Source organism: Colletotrichum godetiae (assembly GCF_030913485.1).
Source record: "Colletotrichum godetiae strain CBS 193.32 chromosome Unknown BDP55scaffold_9, whole genome shotgun sequence".
Classification (NCBI taxonomy): Eukaryota; Fungi; Ascomycota; class Sordariomycetes; order Glomerellales; family Glomerellaceae; genus Colletotrichum; species Colletotrichum godetiae.
The window spans coordinates 86,479-101,149 of NW_026851257.1; the positions used below are offsets into that span (position 1 = coordinate 86,479).

Below are 14,671 nucleotides of genomic sequence, written 5' to 3' on the forward strand. Positions count from 1 at the left end.
GGATTACAGTTACTTGTACGATGACCGGCACCCTTCTGTGTCACCAGTTTGACAAGGAACATCGTTAGTGTTTATCCCTCTACCCCACCAGGGGTACGGGGGTCAGCGACGACGATGTATCGAAGATGAATCATACATACTTATCCGCGCTAAATGTACATCAAATTAATCGTAACCAATTAGTCTCTTGGATTGCTTGATACTTTTGCAGTTTGCCAGTGCGGATAGAGTACTGTCAATATCCGAGCAAAATTTTATCATCGTTGACGTGCACCAGCGTTGGAAAAGACCTACAGAGTCTAGTCACTTGGTAGTATTGAAGCTTGCGTTTTTCCATCAGAAAAACACGTTTTATGTCCTGAGAACACATTTCGTAGTGTCCATTGTCTTGAAACCTCGGATTCGTGAAGATGCTGGCCCAATCCGGCAATTCTCGTGTCTTTGCCGGAGGAATGGCTCTAGCGGGCTGGTTGGCTGTGACTTCGGCCAGCACAGTTGACCGGTCACCGATAGTTGATCTTGGGTACGCAGCCCATCAAGCGAGTCATAATGTAAGAGTCCCCCTTGCCCATTTCAAAACGGGGTAGCTGCCTGAAGATGCAACTTGGCGTGGAAACACGAAGCCAAGAAGAAGTGACAGCAAAAGGCAGGATACTATAACTTCTCAAACATCCAATACGCCAATGCACCCCGATTCAGTGCACCCACGCCGATTAAAAGCGTCAATCGCTCAGTAAATCTTGGTCAGAGAGCGAGTATTTGCCTCGCGGCGTTTCCGGCCTGGTATGGGATCTCGTCCCTGTACCAGAGCGGCCAGCTCTCGCTGGATGAGGTGAACTCAACTTTCGCCGAGTCGCAATCCGTGACTCCGAATTCAGGCTCGGAGTCGATCGGAAGATATCTCAACGCTGCTGACACGACAGTCACCGAAGACTGCTTGGTGTTGGATGTCGTAGTACCGGACAGGCTGTGGGGGAAATCCCGGAATCACTCGCATTCTGCTGGTAAGTTACTTCATCCACTCGATTGAACATGAAGTCATCACAAGGTCATTGTTGAACAGGCATTCATCTACGCAGCCCCCGTGATCGTTTGGCTTCATGGCGGCTCATACGTTCTTGGTCACAAGAACTTTGCCGCACATCCCGCAGGACTCATCGCAAAGGCCCAGGAGGACGGATCTGACGGCGTTATCCACGTTGCTCTCCACTACCGCCTCGGGCTTTTCGGGTGGATGTCTGGACCTGCCTTCATAGAACAAGGTGGTGTTGCAAACCTGGGCCTGCGAGACCAAAGACTCGCGCTTGAGTGGATTTGGGAGAATATTCATCTCTTTAGCGGGGACCCCGACAACGTCACGGTCCTTGGAGAGTTTACTGGAGGAGGTTCGATCCTCCATCAGCTCACGGCATCTAGTTCTTCGAGCGGCGCTCCATTCAAACGCGCCATCTTAAAATCACCCGGATTCGAGCCGATGGAAGGCCCTGCAAAGCAGAACTTGCAGTACAGGAGAGTGCTTGAATGGGCATCTTACTTCAGCAATTCCACCGTCAGCAGCCTCGACGACCTCAAGCAGCTTCCGTTTGACGTGCTTTAGAAGGCAAACCAGGTCATCATCGCAAAGTCATACTGGGGTGCTTGGGTTCCATGGGGACCGGCGGTCGACAATGACTTTGTGGAAGATCTCCCTGGTGTTCTTCTTTCGAATGGGAAATTCGACAAGTCCGTCGAGATACCCACCAGCCACAACAGTGACGAGGGCTTCATCTTTACATCGCCATTGATAAAGACAGACCATGAGTATGTATCTGGGTTTTTGCAAAATCTTCTCCCGGATGCTTCGGATGATGTCATCGACTACATCAAGACTGAACTCTACCCCGCGGTGTATGATGGTACTCATCCCTGGAAGACTCCCCTTGAACGTACATCCGCTACTATAGCCGAAGCTTGGTTCATCTGTAACAATCAGTTTCTCAACGAGGCTCTGGGAGGGGATGCGCACAACTATCTTTTTGACGTGCCACCGGGCTACCACGGGACGGACATTGCCCACACCTTCTTCAACGGGGAGGCCAGTTCGAACGGTCTTCCCTCTGAATGCGTCTGCGGCAGCCACACTGCAGGCGTACGTGACGATTTTTGCGAAGACTGGCGGTCCAAATGCTGTAAACATTCCATGGGTGCCAGTCTATGGTCAGAATGCAACTTACGTGTCAATTTACGATGAACTTCCTGTATCAAACAACGACGCGATGGACAGATGCTCTTGGTGGCAAAGGGCGGTCTACAGGTCATAGTCAACCAGCTATTAGATTAATATGGATTGAGCAGTAAGAATACCATAAGCGGATTTTATGTGTAGATTTCGGACTCCTGTGATTCGTGAAATATTGCCATCTACATTTACCCCGCGTTGGAACATCCAGTCATTTGCAACTCTGATCGGGACATACCGAAATTACTAATACTTGGAATTACCTTTCACTGAAGTCGCACCGCTTGATGTCACCCGTGTGTTCTGAAATAGTTGCATCAGCCTCCTTAAAGGCACATCTGCATCAACGCCCTGGAATCAAGCAACTGACACCGGACGGGTTACACTTGACTTTATGTTTTGTCAACATGACCGATCCCACGGCGCACTCCAAAAGTACTTTGTGTACTTGCATACATACTTCGCCGACATACTGGTTTAAAAGAACAAAAACTTACGCGGCAGCATGAACACCGTCGCCGCCGAGAGCAAGTTACAGGTTTTGTCAAAGCTCGCCGAAGCCTCGGGTTGGCCGGCCCCGCAGCACCCACAACATCAAACACTTGGATAATAGCGCGAGCCCAGCCGTATACACACTGAAGCTGTCAAGTCTTTTTCGTTTCTTGGTGTTGGGCAGATCAACCCAAGCGACAGCAAAAGCTGTCTATCATAATCAGAAGTCCCGAGCAGGTGAGTGCGATTGCGAGAATCACAAATCCTGGAGTTTTCAATGATATTGATGACGGATACTCCAAATTGGTCGTCGATTCGGCCGCAAGGACTTTCAGACTTTGCTCCAATTTGACATGAAAGTCAAAATTAACAAGTCCGCTTGTCCCAAAGTCTCAGCTATATTACGATTATCATATCATCACCTATCTCAAGTTCTCCTCATAAGAACAAAGTTTGCCTTACTCCACTTTCCGGGCTGTACCAAGAACATCTCTGACGATCGCTGGCGGCCTCGGAATGCAAAGTAAAGCGTGCCACTGCCAGCGCCTCGCCAGGAGCGCCGAGGGAACAGCTTTGCTGGAATTGATCGTCCAACGCCCGCTATCAAGCGTGAAAACTTGGGAACCGGGGCCCTTCCAGTTGCTTCAGACTTTATTTTAGTAACGAGGCCACTATGCATTGGCCCACAGCTCGAAAGCCAGTTTCGCATCAGCAGGGCAGCTCCTGTTTCGTGTTAGCAGCGTCGGCTTCTAGAAGCAGTCTCTGGCGGCACCGTCCGAGTCAGTCAACGCTGTGCTCGATGCCGCACCAAGTCAGCTGCGCCCAAGTCATACGACATCGAGAACTTGAGGTGCAATTTAGGCAAAGCAGCAAAGCAAAGATCTGTCGGATAATAGACCACGGTTCAGGTGGGATAAATACCCCAGGCCCGGGCTGTTCTGATGTCTAGCAACCCAAGCCAACTCACTCGAGCAGCAAAAGCACAACATTCCACGAGTCCGATAAAGAAACAAATACTGTTTTACGAAGTTAAACTTCAAGTCCTACCATTATATTCGACCGATAAATTCGACTATTCACAATGAAGGCATCCATTATTACCATGACCATGGCTTTCTTGGGGTAAATACACCTACTCTTGACTAAGGAGAAACACACGTATTAACCAACTCATAGTGCAGCAGTCTCCCAAGAGATCTTCAGATGCCGTTGCGCAAGCGGAAGCAATTTCGACGTGAGCCTGGACGGCATCTCAAGTTTATGTACCTCAAAGGGCGGAGAGATCGAAAGCGCAGGTTTGTGCGTCAAGGTGCCCTCCAGATTCACAGACGATGAGTGCATAAAGGTCGAAGCCGGAGCCAAGGGCGATTGCATCGTGGACACCATCTCCGGCGGCTCCACCAGCTCTGTGTCCTCACCTGGCGCTACAGCACAAGCTACTCCTAAGCCTAGAGCTCTCGATCCTCAGTCATGGGTGGCATAGTATGGTGGATACAGGGACGGTTATTGCTGATGATGGGGCTACCTTATCATTGAGTTCCGTCGAATGCCGCTCAATTCTCTGATTTAGTAGCGCTTAGGATACCACTGTGAATCAAATTCTGACTTGAGATGTAACATTTCTGGTTGTATTGTTCCTTGAGGCCAAAGAAAATCTGCTCGCTGAAATAATTGCTCAATACTCCGAGGTTGGCTATCGTGTCTTATGTTTGAGGTCTAGACAATGGCTTCGGCGAGATCTGAGCATAAGGTATGTCAACGACCACGATGGAATGAGAGCAAAGTACAGTAATGGAAGTCTGCCAGACAAACTATATTGAGGGTTTAATTCATTTTTACGTTGAACAGTTATTTTGTTCCCGGTCAGGTATCACGGCTAATCGGCAAGTGGGCATGTGAAATTTGGTCCGAACTGTCCGAAAGCGCGGCTGAGAGAGCACCGAATACCCCGAACGAACCCAGTGACGTCAAACAGTTCCGACTAGAGTGTCGGACGACGGTGGGAGTTTAGACCCCTCACTTCATCGTTGGCTTACCGATCGAGAGGAACTCGCAATCTAACCTACCTTTAGTTATAAATTGCTAAGTAGTACACTTGAGCCACTAATTGTTCTTATCAACGAGAGGGCTTTTCACACCAAAGATTACTTTCCTTCGATAGTTCACGATCTTGTACACAATGTTCTACCAGCCCGGCATTGATGACCACGGCTTACCATATGACCCATTCAAAGTGAGTTACCCATAGCAATCAAAAAGCAGTATCTAATTGATTATACACTACCTTAGGCATGCGTAGTACCTCGTGCAATTGGATGGATCTCAACCGTCTCATCCAAAGGCGAGCACAACCTAGCACCCTACAGCCAATTCACAAATGTCAGCTTCGACCCACCCATGGTTATGTTTAGTGCCAACCAAACGCACACCGAAGACCGAAAAGACACTGTCAACAATATTGAGCGCACCGGAAGCTTCTGCTGGCAGCTCGCCACATACCCTCTCCGGGAGAGCGTCAACATCTCAGCGGAAGCAATCGGCCCAGACGAGGATGAGTTTGAGCGAGCCGGCCTCAAGAAGACGTGGTCAAAGAGGCTTAAGACGTCAGTACCTATGGTCGCTGATTCTCCTGTCCGATTCGAGTGCGAGTATATGCAGACAGTGCGCCTTCCCGGGAAACCGCCGATGGGAACTGTCGATGTTATTTTTGGCAAGGTTGTTGGTGTTCATATCGATAATAGCATCTTGACGGATGGGAAGATCGATGTCTCTAAGACGAATCCAATCGCCCGACTTGGGTACTTTGAGTACGGCATTATCAACGATCGCTTTGAGATGGTTGTACCTGGTGATAAGCGCATGCTTATTGGGGTAAGTCAAGTGCACTTCAAAAAGCAGGAAGTTGCGAGCAAGGCTAATTCATGACTTTTCGTAATATAGCTCGAAGGCAACGCCAGTAATAACAACAAGAAATACCTCAATGAAGTCTCGGATAACTCCACTTCGTAGAGTAGAGACAGAACTTTAGTTGCCTCCGCCTAGTATAGACCCGAACAGCCTCACGATAGACGCAACATATGATGTTTGTCCGAGGATCGTTGATGCTCCGGACTTGAGTATATTCAGCTGCCGGAGAGGACGAGTATCGGCCCAAAGACTTTCAAGACGTGCTTGCGTTTGAGAATTTACCAGAAAATTCAGTCTTGATATCCCACGTCCTGAATCAAGTTCAGACATGAAACCCATGTCAGTGGTGTCTTAAGTACTCTCTTCATATCGAAAGGCCCATTCTGAGGCTCTGAGCTCCTAATGCGGAATGTAAGGGAAGACAGTATTGCATGCGAATATTTAGTGTATGTTGACCGGCGGCCAATATCCTTATAAAGAGAAATTATACTTATGTTATTTTCTAACGGAAAAAGTATACACAAGAGATTTGACTTTTATTGAGTTGCGCCCATATCTTATAGTCACTAAGTCTTATCGAAGTAAAATATCAATCTTTCAGTTGGCAGCATTTACTTCGGCCAGGATCAGTAATCGAGTCTTCAATAAATGTCTGCAATCCTACGCTGGGGGGCCCAGTCACAGGCGCGACTTGCATGTAGGCTTATGTCATAAGGCTGAAGAGAGATTGCCAGAAGCGTAGACTGACCCGACTCTTTGGTCAGGGCAGCTTCCTTTGTGGTGATCCCGGCAGCCTAGGAGGCTACTCCGTACTGACACAAAATGCGGATAGACCGCGGCACTATTCACAACACTCTAGACATGGGATTGCCGGCCGCGGGAGTTTTGCTACCTTTTGGCTGGGCTACCCAAGAGCGCTCCTCGGGTGCATTACTGAAACCCTTACCCGGTCGCGTTTCTGGTATCATGGGCAGATTGAGCAAAAAATGGAGTCAGCAGTTATATCTGAAGATTTTGAGACGCGAGCTCCGAGCAACGATTTGGAAAGACAACAGATCCAATTCAGCGGTTCGGATTGACCAGGCGCTAAAATTTTTCTTTAGCTTCGAGGATACTGAAGAGTTTCTTCCCAGTGACATGTATCGTCGTATTGCATACAGCGACTGGGGGACCGTCTGCCTAGCCGGCATGTGGGAGGCTATCGGCTTGCTCCCAGAGTCCTAGAAACCAGCCTGCCTGATTAGGCAGTGCAACCCACCAATACCCAAGCTACATGCACCTTATTTTCTAATCCCTTAGCTTCAGAGACGGACGGTTGATCCGGGATCCGAAAGTCTTGCAGAGCCTCATGAACGTCATCTTGAAGTCTGGCAATTTTCGACCTGAAGACAACATGAAGGTGGTGATGGCCTCAACTCTTTGCCTAGCAATGTGCTGACTCTACAATTCTTATGCCAAGCCAGAGTCAATACGAGCCCGGCCCCTATCAGCCCCACAGAGTCTGTTGCTTGGCAAATTGACAATGGACCTCGCCGAATGGAGCCTTCAGGATCGATGGAGTCTTCACATGCCACGCATCAAGGCACTGTGGAGTTCTCGGATTCAACCCACCGGGCCGTTGTGGTTCTGTCTTCTAAAACTAACTACGCTGACATCCAAAAGGCAGGACAGGCTGTTCAGCTGCACGTTTGTCCTGCCTGATGAATGGAAAAGTTGAACCCAACCACGACACCATCCATGTCAGCGGAGTTTGAGCGAATACCCTTTAGCGCGGCTACGTGGTTTATCTCCTTCCTATTTCCCTCCTCCGTACCGACCTGGCCCCAGACCATCTGCGATGTCTGCGCAGTGCCGAGAAATATCAGGGGAAGCTATGGCCGGGACGGGAGACATCCACCGCTGGTTCCAAGACGGGCTTGCGGCATGCCGTCATTTCTGTTCTGCCCCTCATATTCGTTGTTCTTCTCATCAATCTGTCTGCCGCTGCCACCGCCTACGGCTCGTGCGGTTGGAATACCGACCTTGGATCCCACGAGGTGAGCAAGAGATAAAGACAAAGATCGAGGAGATTGCGTTGCACAGACGAGCAACAGGCAGATATCCTACTTGTTACTGCCAAGATGAAGCCTGCCATTGAGGATGGAAACACGAGTCACGCGATCGGGCGGCACCGAGCCCATCCGGCCTTCTCCCCTCTCCCGCTGCCACTCCTCGATTTCTCAGCCACTCGACTTGACTCTCATCCCCGAAAGCCCCCTCCGGACGCGTCCCTCTTCCTTCGCTTGAATTAGTTCTAAACGTTAAACGGCAGTTGACCCCGGTCAACAAAGCAAGCCGAGCTTCCTTGTTGCGGCTCTTGGCGAAGACCCCGCAGCGCAAATCGACTATCAAGACAGGGGAAGTCGGGCGCTATTCGCTTTTAAATGGCGCGCTCTTGGGCGAAGCATCTTGTGAATGTGTGTCATCATTGGAGCTGGCATGACCGTGGTCGTTGCTACAGGTATTGAACAGCCTGAATGGGAATGAGAAATCCGAGCACATTTCCCCATAGGTCAGCACGGAAAAGCACCGCCTTCTGACGTGCCAATTTCCAATTGGAAAAAGCACCTTCAGAAGAGGGCTGGCTCAATGATCATTTCAGGAAGCTGTTTGTTAATGTAGACATGGGATGAACGCATAGTATTCCTCGCCTTCAACCTGGATGGTCGCATAACGGTTTCTATCTTCCGGATTTCGATCGGGACCCGAGCCCGCAGTGATAGGAATACGAGGTCGTGAGAAAAGGCAATATGTCATGTCTTGGTGTTTTCACCCAACACAGAAGGCCGCAGCTGCAGTGTTGCGCCCGAGTCCATGTCCCATCGAATGCAGCAGCGCTTACCCGCATATTCTGCCCCAGACCATTCACCCACCATCACGCATGGTCCTGTACCTGAACCTCGCTGATCAGAGACCGCATCGGGGCAACTTTCTAGTTCAGACAGCGAGGCCAGTGCTCTTTGGTCGGCATTTGGGCCATTTGGGGATCTCCCGCCTCCAGATAGTCTATTGCGAGACCCCCTCCACGGTCGGGAATCAGGACGGATGTGGCAGGCGGGAAGAGGTTAAGGCGTGTGTGGAGTTTGTGTAGCTTTTTAATTAAGTCCTGGTCCGTTCATAATCCCTACATCGGGTCCTCCAACCAATGTCAACACGCGACCTTCCACATTAAGCATAAGTTGAGCTAATATGGCTCCTCTGCTAAGGTAACCTCCAACGGTCTTGGTAAACAAGTCCCAAGCAAATCAAGAGCCGGAAACCCCTACCAATGTCTCATTGAATGGCAAGCCAGCTTGAGTCAATTCAAGCCTCCAGCCAACCACGATTCTGCCTGCGCGGAGCTAATGGTGACAGTTCCTATCATTTAGATAATCGGATTTGATGTTCATCAATCTATCGGCGCAAAGTCCGGGACCCCTTTCTCGCTTGAATGTGCTGCCGTAGTCGGAGCTTGAGCTGGAGCTGGTACCCGCGCCAGGACCACATAGGCAACATAACAAAAGATCCAACTCCCAGATATCAACCGGGGAGGAGGTCTGAGACAAGCAAGCCAAAAGGCTGGGCGCGCTTGAAAACAGCGGGTAAAGAGGTAGGTCAGCTTTAGCTTTTTGGAAGGTAAGAGCTTCCAAACAAGCATGTTCGTTCTCGCGTGCTCCCATGGAGTAGGGGAGTCCACAACTTTCCTTGCTCAAGCACCTCGCATCTCCCGCTCTAGGACCTGTTTAGGAAGCTTGACAGCTCCAAGCTGGAGACCGTAGGGCTTGGCGGGACATCACGCAAGATACTACACCAATATGCGTGATGTCAAAGATGGAATCGACAGCGACTCCATCTATCTCAGCCTCCGTCGATATCTTGGAAATCCGATATAAAGATGGACCTTGCTCCCGCTCTATCATCAGTTTTCCTCTCTTCAGCCCCATCCGCTCTTCTCTGATCACCTCTCCTCCTCGGTTCTTCTATCTTCATCACAATGGCCTCCCTTCGCCGCCTCGCCCTCGCCGTCGGAGCTCTGCTCCCGGCCGTCCTCGCCGCCCCCGCCGCCGTCAACAGACGCGCTGAGCCCGCGGCCGCCCCCGGCAAGTACATCGTCACCCTCAAGGAGGGTGCCGCCGCCAGCGTCGAGTCCCACTTGAACTGGGTCGCCGACGTCCACAAGCGCTCTCTGAGCAAGCGTGACACTGTCGGTGTTGAGAACACTTTCAACATCAGCAACTGGAACGCCTACTCTGGCGAGTTTGATGAGGCTACCATTGAAGAGATCAAGGCCAGCGCCGACGTAAGTTGACGAATATCTGGGGTCCAAAATATCTATATCAACATGGCTCTAACTCTCTCATACAGGTTGCTGTTGTCGAGCCCGACTACTACATGTACCTCTCCGACTTCGAGGTTGAGGAGCGTGCCCTCACCACCCAGTCCGGTGCCCCCTGGGGTCTGGGATCCATCTCTCACAAGACCTCCGGCTCTACCTCGTACATCTACGACACCTCGGCCGGTGCCAACACCTACGCCTACGTCGTTGACTCTGGTGTTATCTCCACCCACACCCAGTTCGGTGGCCGTGTCACCCTCGGCTTCAACGCTTTCACCGGCACCCACACTGACACTCTCGGCCACGGTACCCACGTTGCCGGCACCATCGGTGGCTCCACCTACGGTGTTGCCAAGTCGGTGAGTCTCACTTAGGTACTCTAAGCATCTTGCCCTGTTCGTACTAACACCTCATCCCCAGACCAACATCATCTCCGTCAAGGTCTTCCAGGGCGCCCAGGGCACCACCTCCTCCATTCTGTCCGGCTTCAACTGGGCCGTCAACGACATCACCTCCAAGTCCCGCGCCGCCCGCTCCGTGATCAACCTGTCCCTCGGTGGCCCCGCCTCCACCACCTGGACCTCCGCCATCCAGGCCGCCTACACCCAGGGCGTCCTCTCCGTCGTTGCCGCCGGCAACGGAGACGACTTCGGCAACCCCCTTCCCGTCTCCAGCCAGTCCCCCGCCAACGCCCCCAACGCCCTGACTGTCGCCGCCATTGACTCCAGCTGGCGCCCGGCCTCCTTCACAAACTACGGTGCTGGCGTCGATATCTTCGCCCCTGGTGTCTCTATCCTCTCTGCTTGGATCGGCGGCAACTCTGCCACCAACACCATCAGCGGCACCTCCATGGCCTGCCCCCACGTTGCCGGTCTTGCCGTCTACCTCCAGGCTCTTGAGGGTCTCTCTACACCCGCTGCCGTTACCAGCCGCATCAAGGCCCTCGGCACCTCTGGCCGTGTCACCGGCACCCTGTCTGGTAGCCCTAACCTCGTTGCCTACAACGGCAACGGTGCGTAAATTCAACGTTGTTGATTTGCTCAACGATAGCATGAAGAGACTGTGGGTGTCGTATTGTCGAACGCCAGCAGGTCTTCTCAAGTTATAATCAAGTAGCTGATGGGGATGGTAACTAGAATAATGATTAATTCAAAAAGTCTTATTCACAGAACTTTAAGCCACGACTTGATTGGTGAATGTGTAGTGCAACTGGAAAAAATGCAAATCTGAGAATCCAGCTTCCGAGCATGTCGCAAGAAACGAGTTAGTTGACGCCTTTGAAGAAATGATCTTTATCACGCGCTAACTCAGTCTTCAGATATAGATAGCTACCCTGTGAACATCGAAGCTGTGCGCAACACTTCCAATAACACACCGCAAATCTGTCAAAGTCGGCCTTAAATCCACGTACCCTAGACACTCGGTGAGGTTCCCACATGCAGGCACAGAACACAAGCCTTTACGTGTACAGACGACAGACTCATATTCACCTCTCCAGGCCCTTGTCAAGTACATGCTGATTGTTTGGAGAAGGCCATAGGACGCAGTTCCCCGGCGAGGACAAGCAGCTCACTCGAATTACCATGAGCCCTAAGACTCGTTGACGGGGCATTGGCACATCTCACCTTAGTTCTTGTCGCAAGTCAATATGAATAACAGTGATTTAAAAAGTTTAACATTTATACTCGAAACGAAGTGTCCAACTATTCGTCTCAGCTACGTATTACCCCTCAGCGTGTTCTCCTTGGATGCCTCAAGGGTGTTTGCAAAACGAAGTGAAGCAAGACGCCTTCGCCACCTACTCCAATGATATCATCCTTCTATTGAACAAATAGAAAACGCCCCAGCAATGAATTGTATGTGCAAGAATTTCCTCCAAAGTAGCTCTCCGCTACAAGCCTTTACGATCGGCCCAGAGCGTTGAACCAGCTCTTGCGGGGGTCCTCAGTGGGATCCTCGAAGACCTTTTGGCGGGCGGCTTCGCTCTGGGGGTTGTTATACTTGGAGAAGAAGCGGTCCATCTGTTGGGACTCGGTCTTGAGCTGGGATCGAATGTTCAGGGCGACGGCGGAGACTGCGAGGTGAACTGCGTTAGTTGACTTTACTGGAGACAAGGTAGGGCTGAAGATTGGACTTACCAACGCCGATAGTGATGGCAGCGGGGAGGAACCTGGCAAGAGCCGGGGTGGTGGTGGGAATTCTGGCGGGTTGGTTGACCATTGTGAGAGTTGTGGGTTGAAGTGGTTGAAGGTTGTGTGAGTGTGGTAGCGGGGGTTTAGGTAAACCGGGGAATAGTTGCAGTGGACTTTTGTGTAGTTGGAATACTGGAGCGTTGTGCTTGCTTTTGTGTGGTCGATGTGAGACTGGAGTGCATCTAAGATCGTATTTCCCCTCATCTTCGTTGAAGATACTTATGTATTTGAACTCGTCTGTCTCTCACCTGCTTCTCCCGAGCGTGGTGTGGTTGGCATGTTCATCTTCCCGGTGTTGTCTGTTGATAGTTCGACTCTGCTTGAGGGTGGTGCGGTGTCGCGGCCGGATCTGGTGGTGCGGTGGTGTGATGTGCGTCCCGATGGCGCGGGTCTGTCATTTTTCTCATTTTCTGGGGGGTTCCCTCAAGCCTGCAGCAGACCCAACTGTCAAACTTTTGGCATGGAGAAGGCCGGAACCCTTGTTTTTTCACGGCTCCTTTGGGCCATTTGGGGACAAGATCTTGCACTAAGCCTGATTACTTTGGCGCTATGCCTCGTTGGTAGGAAGGATTTCGAAGATCTGAGCCTTTTTGCGTGGTGTCTCTGCCCAGCTGTGCTCAGCGTGACTCTGCCAGTCGAACGATGCCTAACGGGTTCTCTTCGTAAGCATGTGTTCCTATTCGTCAGGTGCCCGCGGCGCAGCAGTCGAGAGCTGGCAGGGCGGGCGGTCCAGTCCTTCGGGAGGTATTCTGTCGGGCCATGTTGGTTGGAACGCTTGGATTGATGGTATCATGGACTTCGCCGAGAGTCATTTGCGTCGGAAAGAATGAGGTCATGCTTCATCTGCAGGCTCGTTCTCAGGGCTTCCACGTGAACATGACGACCCGACGATGTTGTTTTCAGGTTCGATCGAAATTCGACCATTCCAAGTTGCACGCCGACAGAGAATACCACGGCGAAAACGCACTCCGGCAGCGCCGAAAGACCCCTTTTCGGCCCTTGTCGCCTGTTTTCGTGCTCCCTCTGTGCTGTGAGTGTCAGCTGACGCCTGTAGTCCAGCTGAGTTCATAGAGTCAGCCACGCTACGAGTCATTTCGAAACCACAAGAAAACTTCAATCTGGAAATCCCGTTACCCGACGAGCAACTGTAAGGTATTGCAAAGCAGAAAAGCAAGTTGGCCTTTGCTGAAGTCTCTATTGGTATTGTATGTATCCGTATGTATTGTTTTCTTTTGTTGCAACTCCACAGTTAGTAGCTAATATTAAACGCTCAAATCGAATAGCTGCCATCGACCGACTCTCTATGAACCCCCCACAAAGGCGCTTTAGCAAGTGAGCTTAACATCTGTAAAGTCGACTGAAAGCTGATGTTGCACTTCTCCCCTAGTGCTAAGCTGTAATGTTTCCACGTATTCTGTATAATGGCGAAAGTCAGTCTGAAATTTACGTTCCTCAGTGTAGCTACATGTAGACACTCATAAACTGGATGTAGTTGTACCAAATGTGCTTTACTCACCATGTTGTTCGTTGGGTTCCAAAAATGTACCGCAAAGCTTACTTGGTAGTTGACCTCATTCTTCATATCGTAGAAGAAGAACTCCTTATCGAAAGTCTTGCGCGTTGGATTCGTCCTGCCGATCGAGAGGGTTTGCAAGCCGACGGTGACGCTGGTACCGATGTCTCTCGGGATGGAGTAAGTTTTGCACCTCAGTGGGTTGTTGCCGTCACCGGAGCCGACTTCAGCGCACCCCGCCTCGGCGATGCCAAACAGAAGTGACAGTGCGACAAGCGCGCCTGAGAAGCCAGGAAACTGCAATAGTATTGGGTCGGGTCTAGATATGCAGTTGTTTCTGCTGTGGGGTTTGTAGATTGGGTTGTGTTTCTTTGGTCAACTAGATCTTGTAGAGTCGTATTGGAAAGTCGATGGGAACCTATGGACATCAACGCAAAGGTACCCTCTTCTACATCATATACCCCTTAGATTGATCGAGCCAAGGAAAATATAATATTTTGAATTCCACCACCTTTGAACGATTGACTCGGTCTCACATTCTATTGTGAATCCGATGCCCAGCTTTAACCAGCTTTGGCTCTCACAAGAGTCAACGCAACTCCGTCTCAACACTTTGTGCATCAAAATGAGGCTAGCCTCTCCTTTAAACTTTTCCTTGGAGATGAAACTCCTCTATCTTGGTTTGCACGGCTGCTGAGACCCATCAAGGGGCTAGGGAGGAGGTCTCGTCAATTGAGATAGGTTTAATTGTTGAATGACTACGCTCAGTCTAGTCACGAAGAACGACGAGGTCACTTTCCAATCCATGACATCACCAAGGCATCCAATCGACGGCCTCTTTCCAGTAACTTTTACTATGTCTAAGAAAGTTGAAATCTCAATTTTGTGTAAAGTGGTTAAGTTATCGTGCTATCAATGAAGTATTCTTATGGCCGCAGACGCCCAAATACAACAACCTCCGGTAATTTGCCTCATCCCACCTGAGCCATTTGCGA

At 50.7% G+C, this 14,671-nt stretch overlaps 6 protein-coding genes across 6 annotated transcripts; 4 read left to right on the forward strand and 2 right to left on the reverse strand.

Moving 5' to 3' along the window:
• Positions 1-452: 452 nt before the first annotated feature.
• On the forward strand, positions 453-2,300 carry BDP55DRAFT_761196 (carboxylesterase; the record flags this gene model as incomplete). Its single annotated transcript, XM_060580864.1, has 5 exons — positions 453-551; positions 641-1,004; positions 1,080-1,588; positions 1,610-2,078; positions 2,116-2,300. The coding sequence occupies 5 exons, from the start codon at positions 453-455 to the stop codon at positions 2,298-2,300; spliced, it is 1,626 nt and encodes a 541-aa protein (XP_060432699.1).
• A 1,156-nt stretch (positions 2,301-3,456) lies between these two features.
• Positions 3,457-4,291, forward strand: BDP55DRAFT_712773 (uncharacterized protein). Its single transcript, XM_060578218.1, has 3 exons — positions 3,457-3,618; positions 3,686-3,832; positions 3,887-4,291. The coding sequence occupies exons 2-3, from the start codon at positions 3,792-3,794 to the stop codon at positions 4,191-4,193; spliced, it is 348 nt and encodes a 115-aa protein (XP_060432700.1). The 5' UTR covers positions 3,457-3,618; positions 3,686-3,791; the 3' UTR covers positions 4,194-4,291.
• Positions 4,292-4,889: 598 nt separating this feature from the next.
• Positions 4,890-5,674, forward strand: BDP55DRAFT_512020 (uncharacterized protein; the record flags this gene model as incomplete). Its single annotated transcript, XM_060567721.1, has 3 exons — positions 4,890-4,943; positions 5,000-5,581; positions 5,651-5,674. Coding segments are annotated over 3 exons (660 nt in total), but the record flags the coding sequence as incomplete, so codon positions are not given.
• Positions 5,675-9,220: 3,546 nt separating this feature from the next.
• BDP55DRAFT_604978 (subtilase) lies at positions 9,221-11,114 on the forward strand. Its single transcript, XM_060571099.1, has 3 exons — positions 9,221-9,935; positions 10,001-10,330; positions 10,392-11,114. Exons 1-3 carry the CDS (start codon positions 9,630-9,632, stop codon positions 10,989-10,991), a joined length of 1,236 nt encoding a protein of 411 aa, XP_060432702.1. The 5' UTR covers positions 9,221-9,629; the 3' UTR covers positions 10,992-11,114.
• A 758-nt stretch (positions 11,115-11,872) lies between these two features.
• On the reverse strand, positions 11,873-12,191 carry BDP55DRAFT_725844 (uncharacterized protein; the record flags this gene model as incomplete). Its single annotated transcript, XM_060579056.1, has 2 exons — positions 11,873-12,045; positions 12,110-12,191. The coding sequence occupies 2 exons, from the start codon at positions 12,189-12,191 to the stop codon at positions 11,873-11,875; spliced, it is 255 nt and encodes an 84-aa protein (XP_060432703.1).
• Positions 12,192-12,725: 534 nt separating this feature from the next.
• Positions 12,726-14,183, reverse strand: BDP55DRAFT_653881 (uncharacterized protein). Its single transcript, XM_060574223.1, has 2 exons — positions 13,447-14,183; positions 12,726-13,368 (listed from the first exon to the last, which is right to left on the reverse strand). The coding sequence occupies exons 1-2, from the start codon at positions 13,743-13,745 to the stop codon at positions 12,996-12,998; spliced, it is 672 nt and encodes a 223-aa protein (XP_060432704.1). The 5' UTR covers positions 13,746-14,183; the 3' UTR covers positions 12,726-12,995.
• Positions 14,184-14,671: the final 488 nt, after the last annotated feature.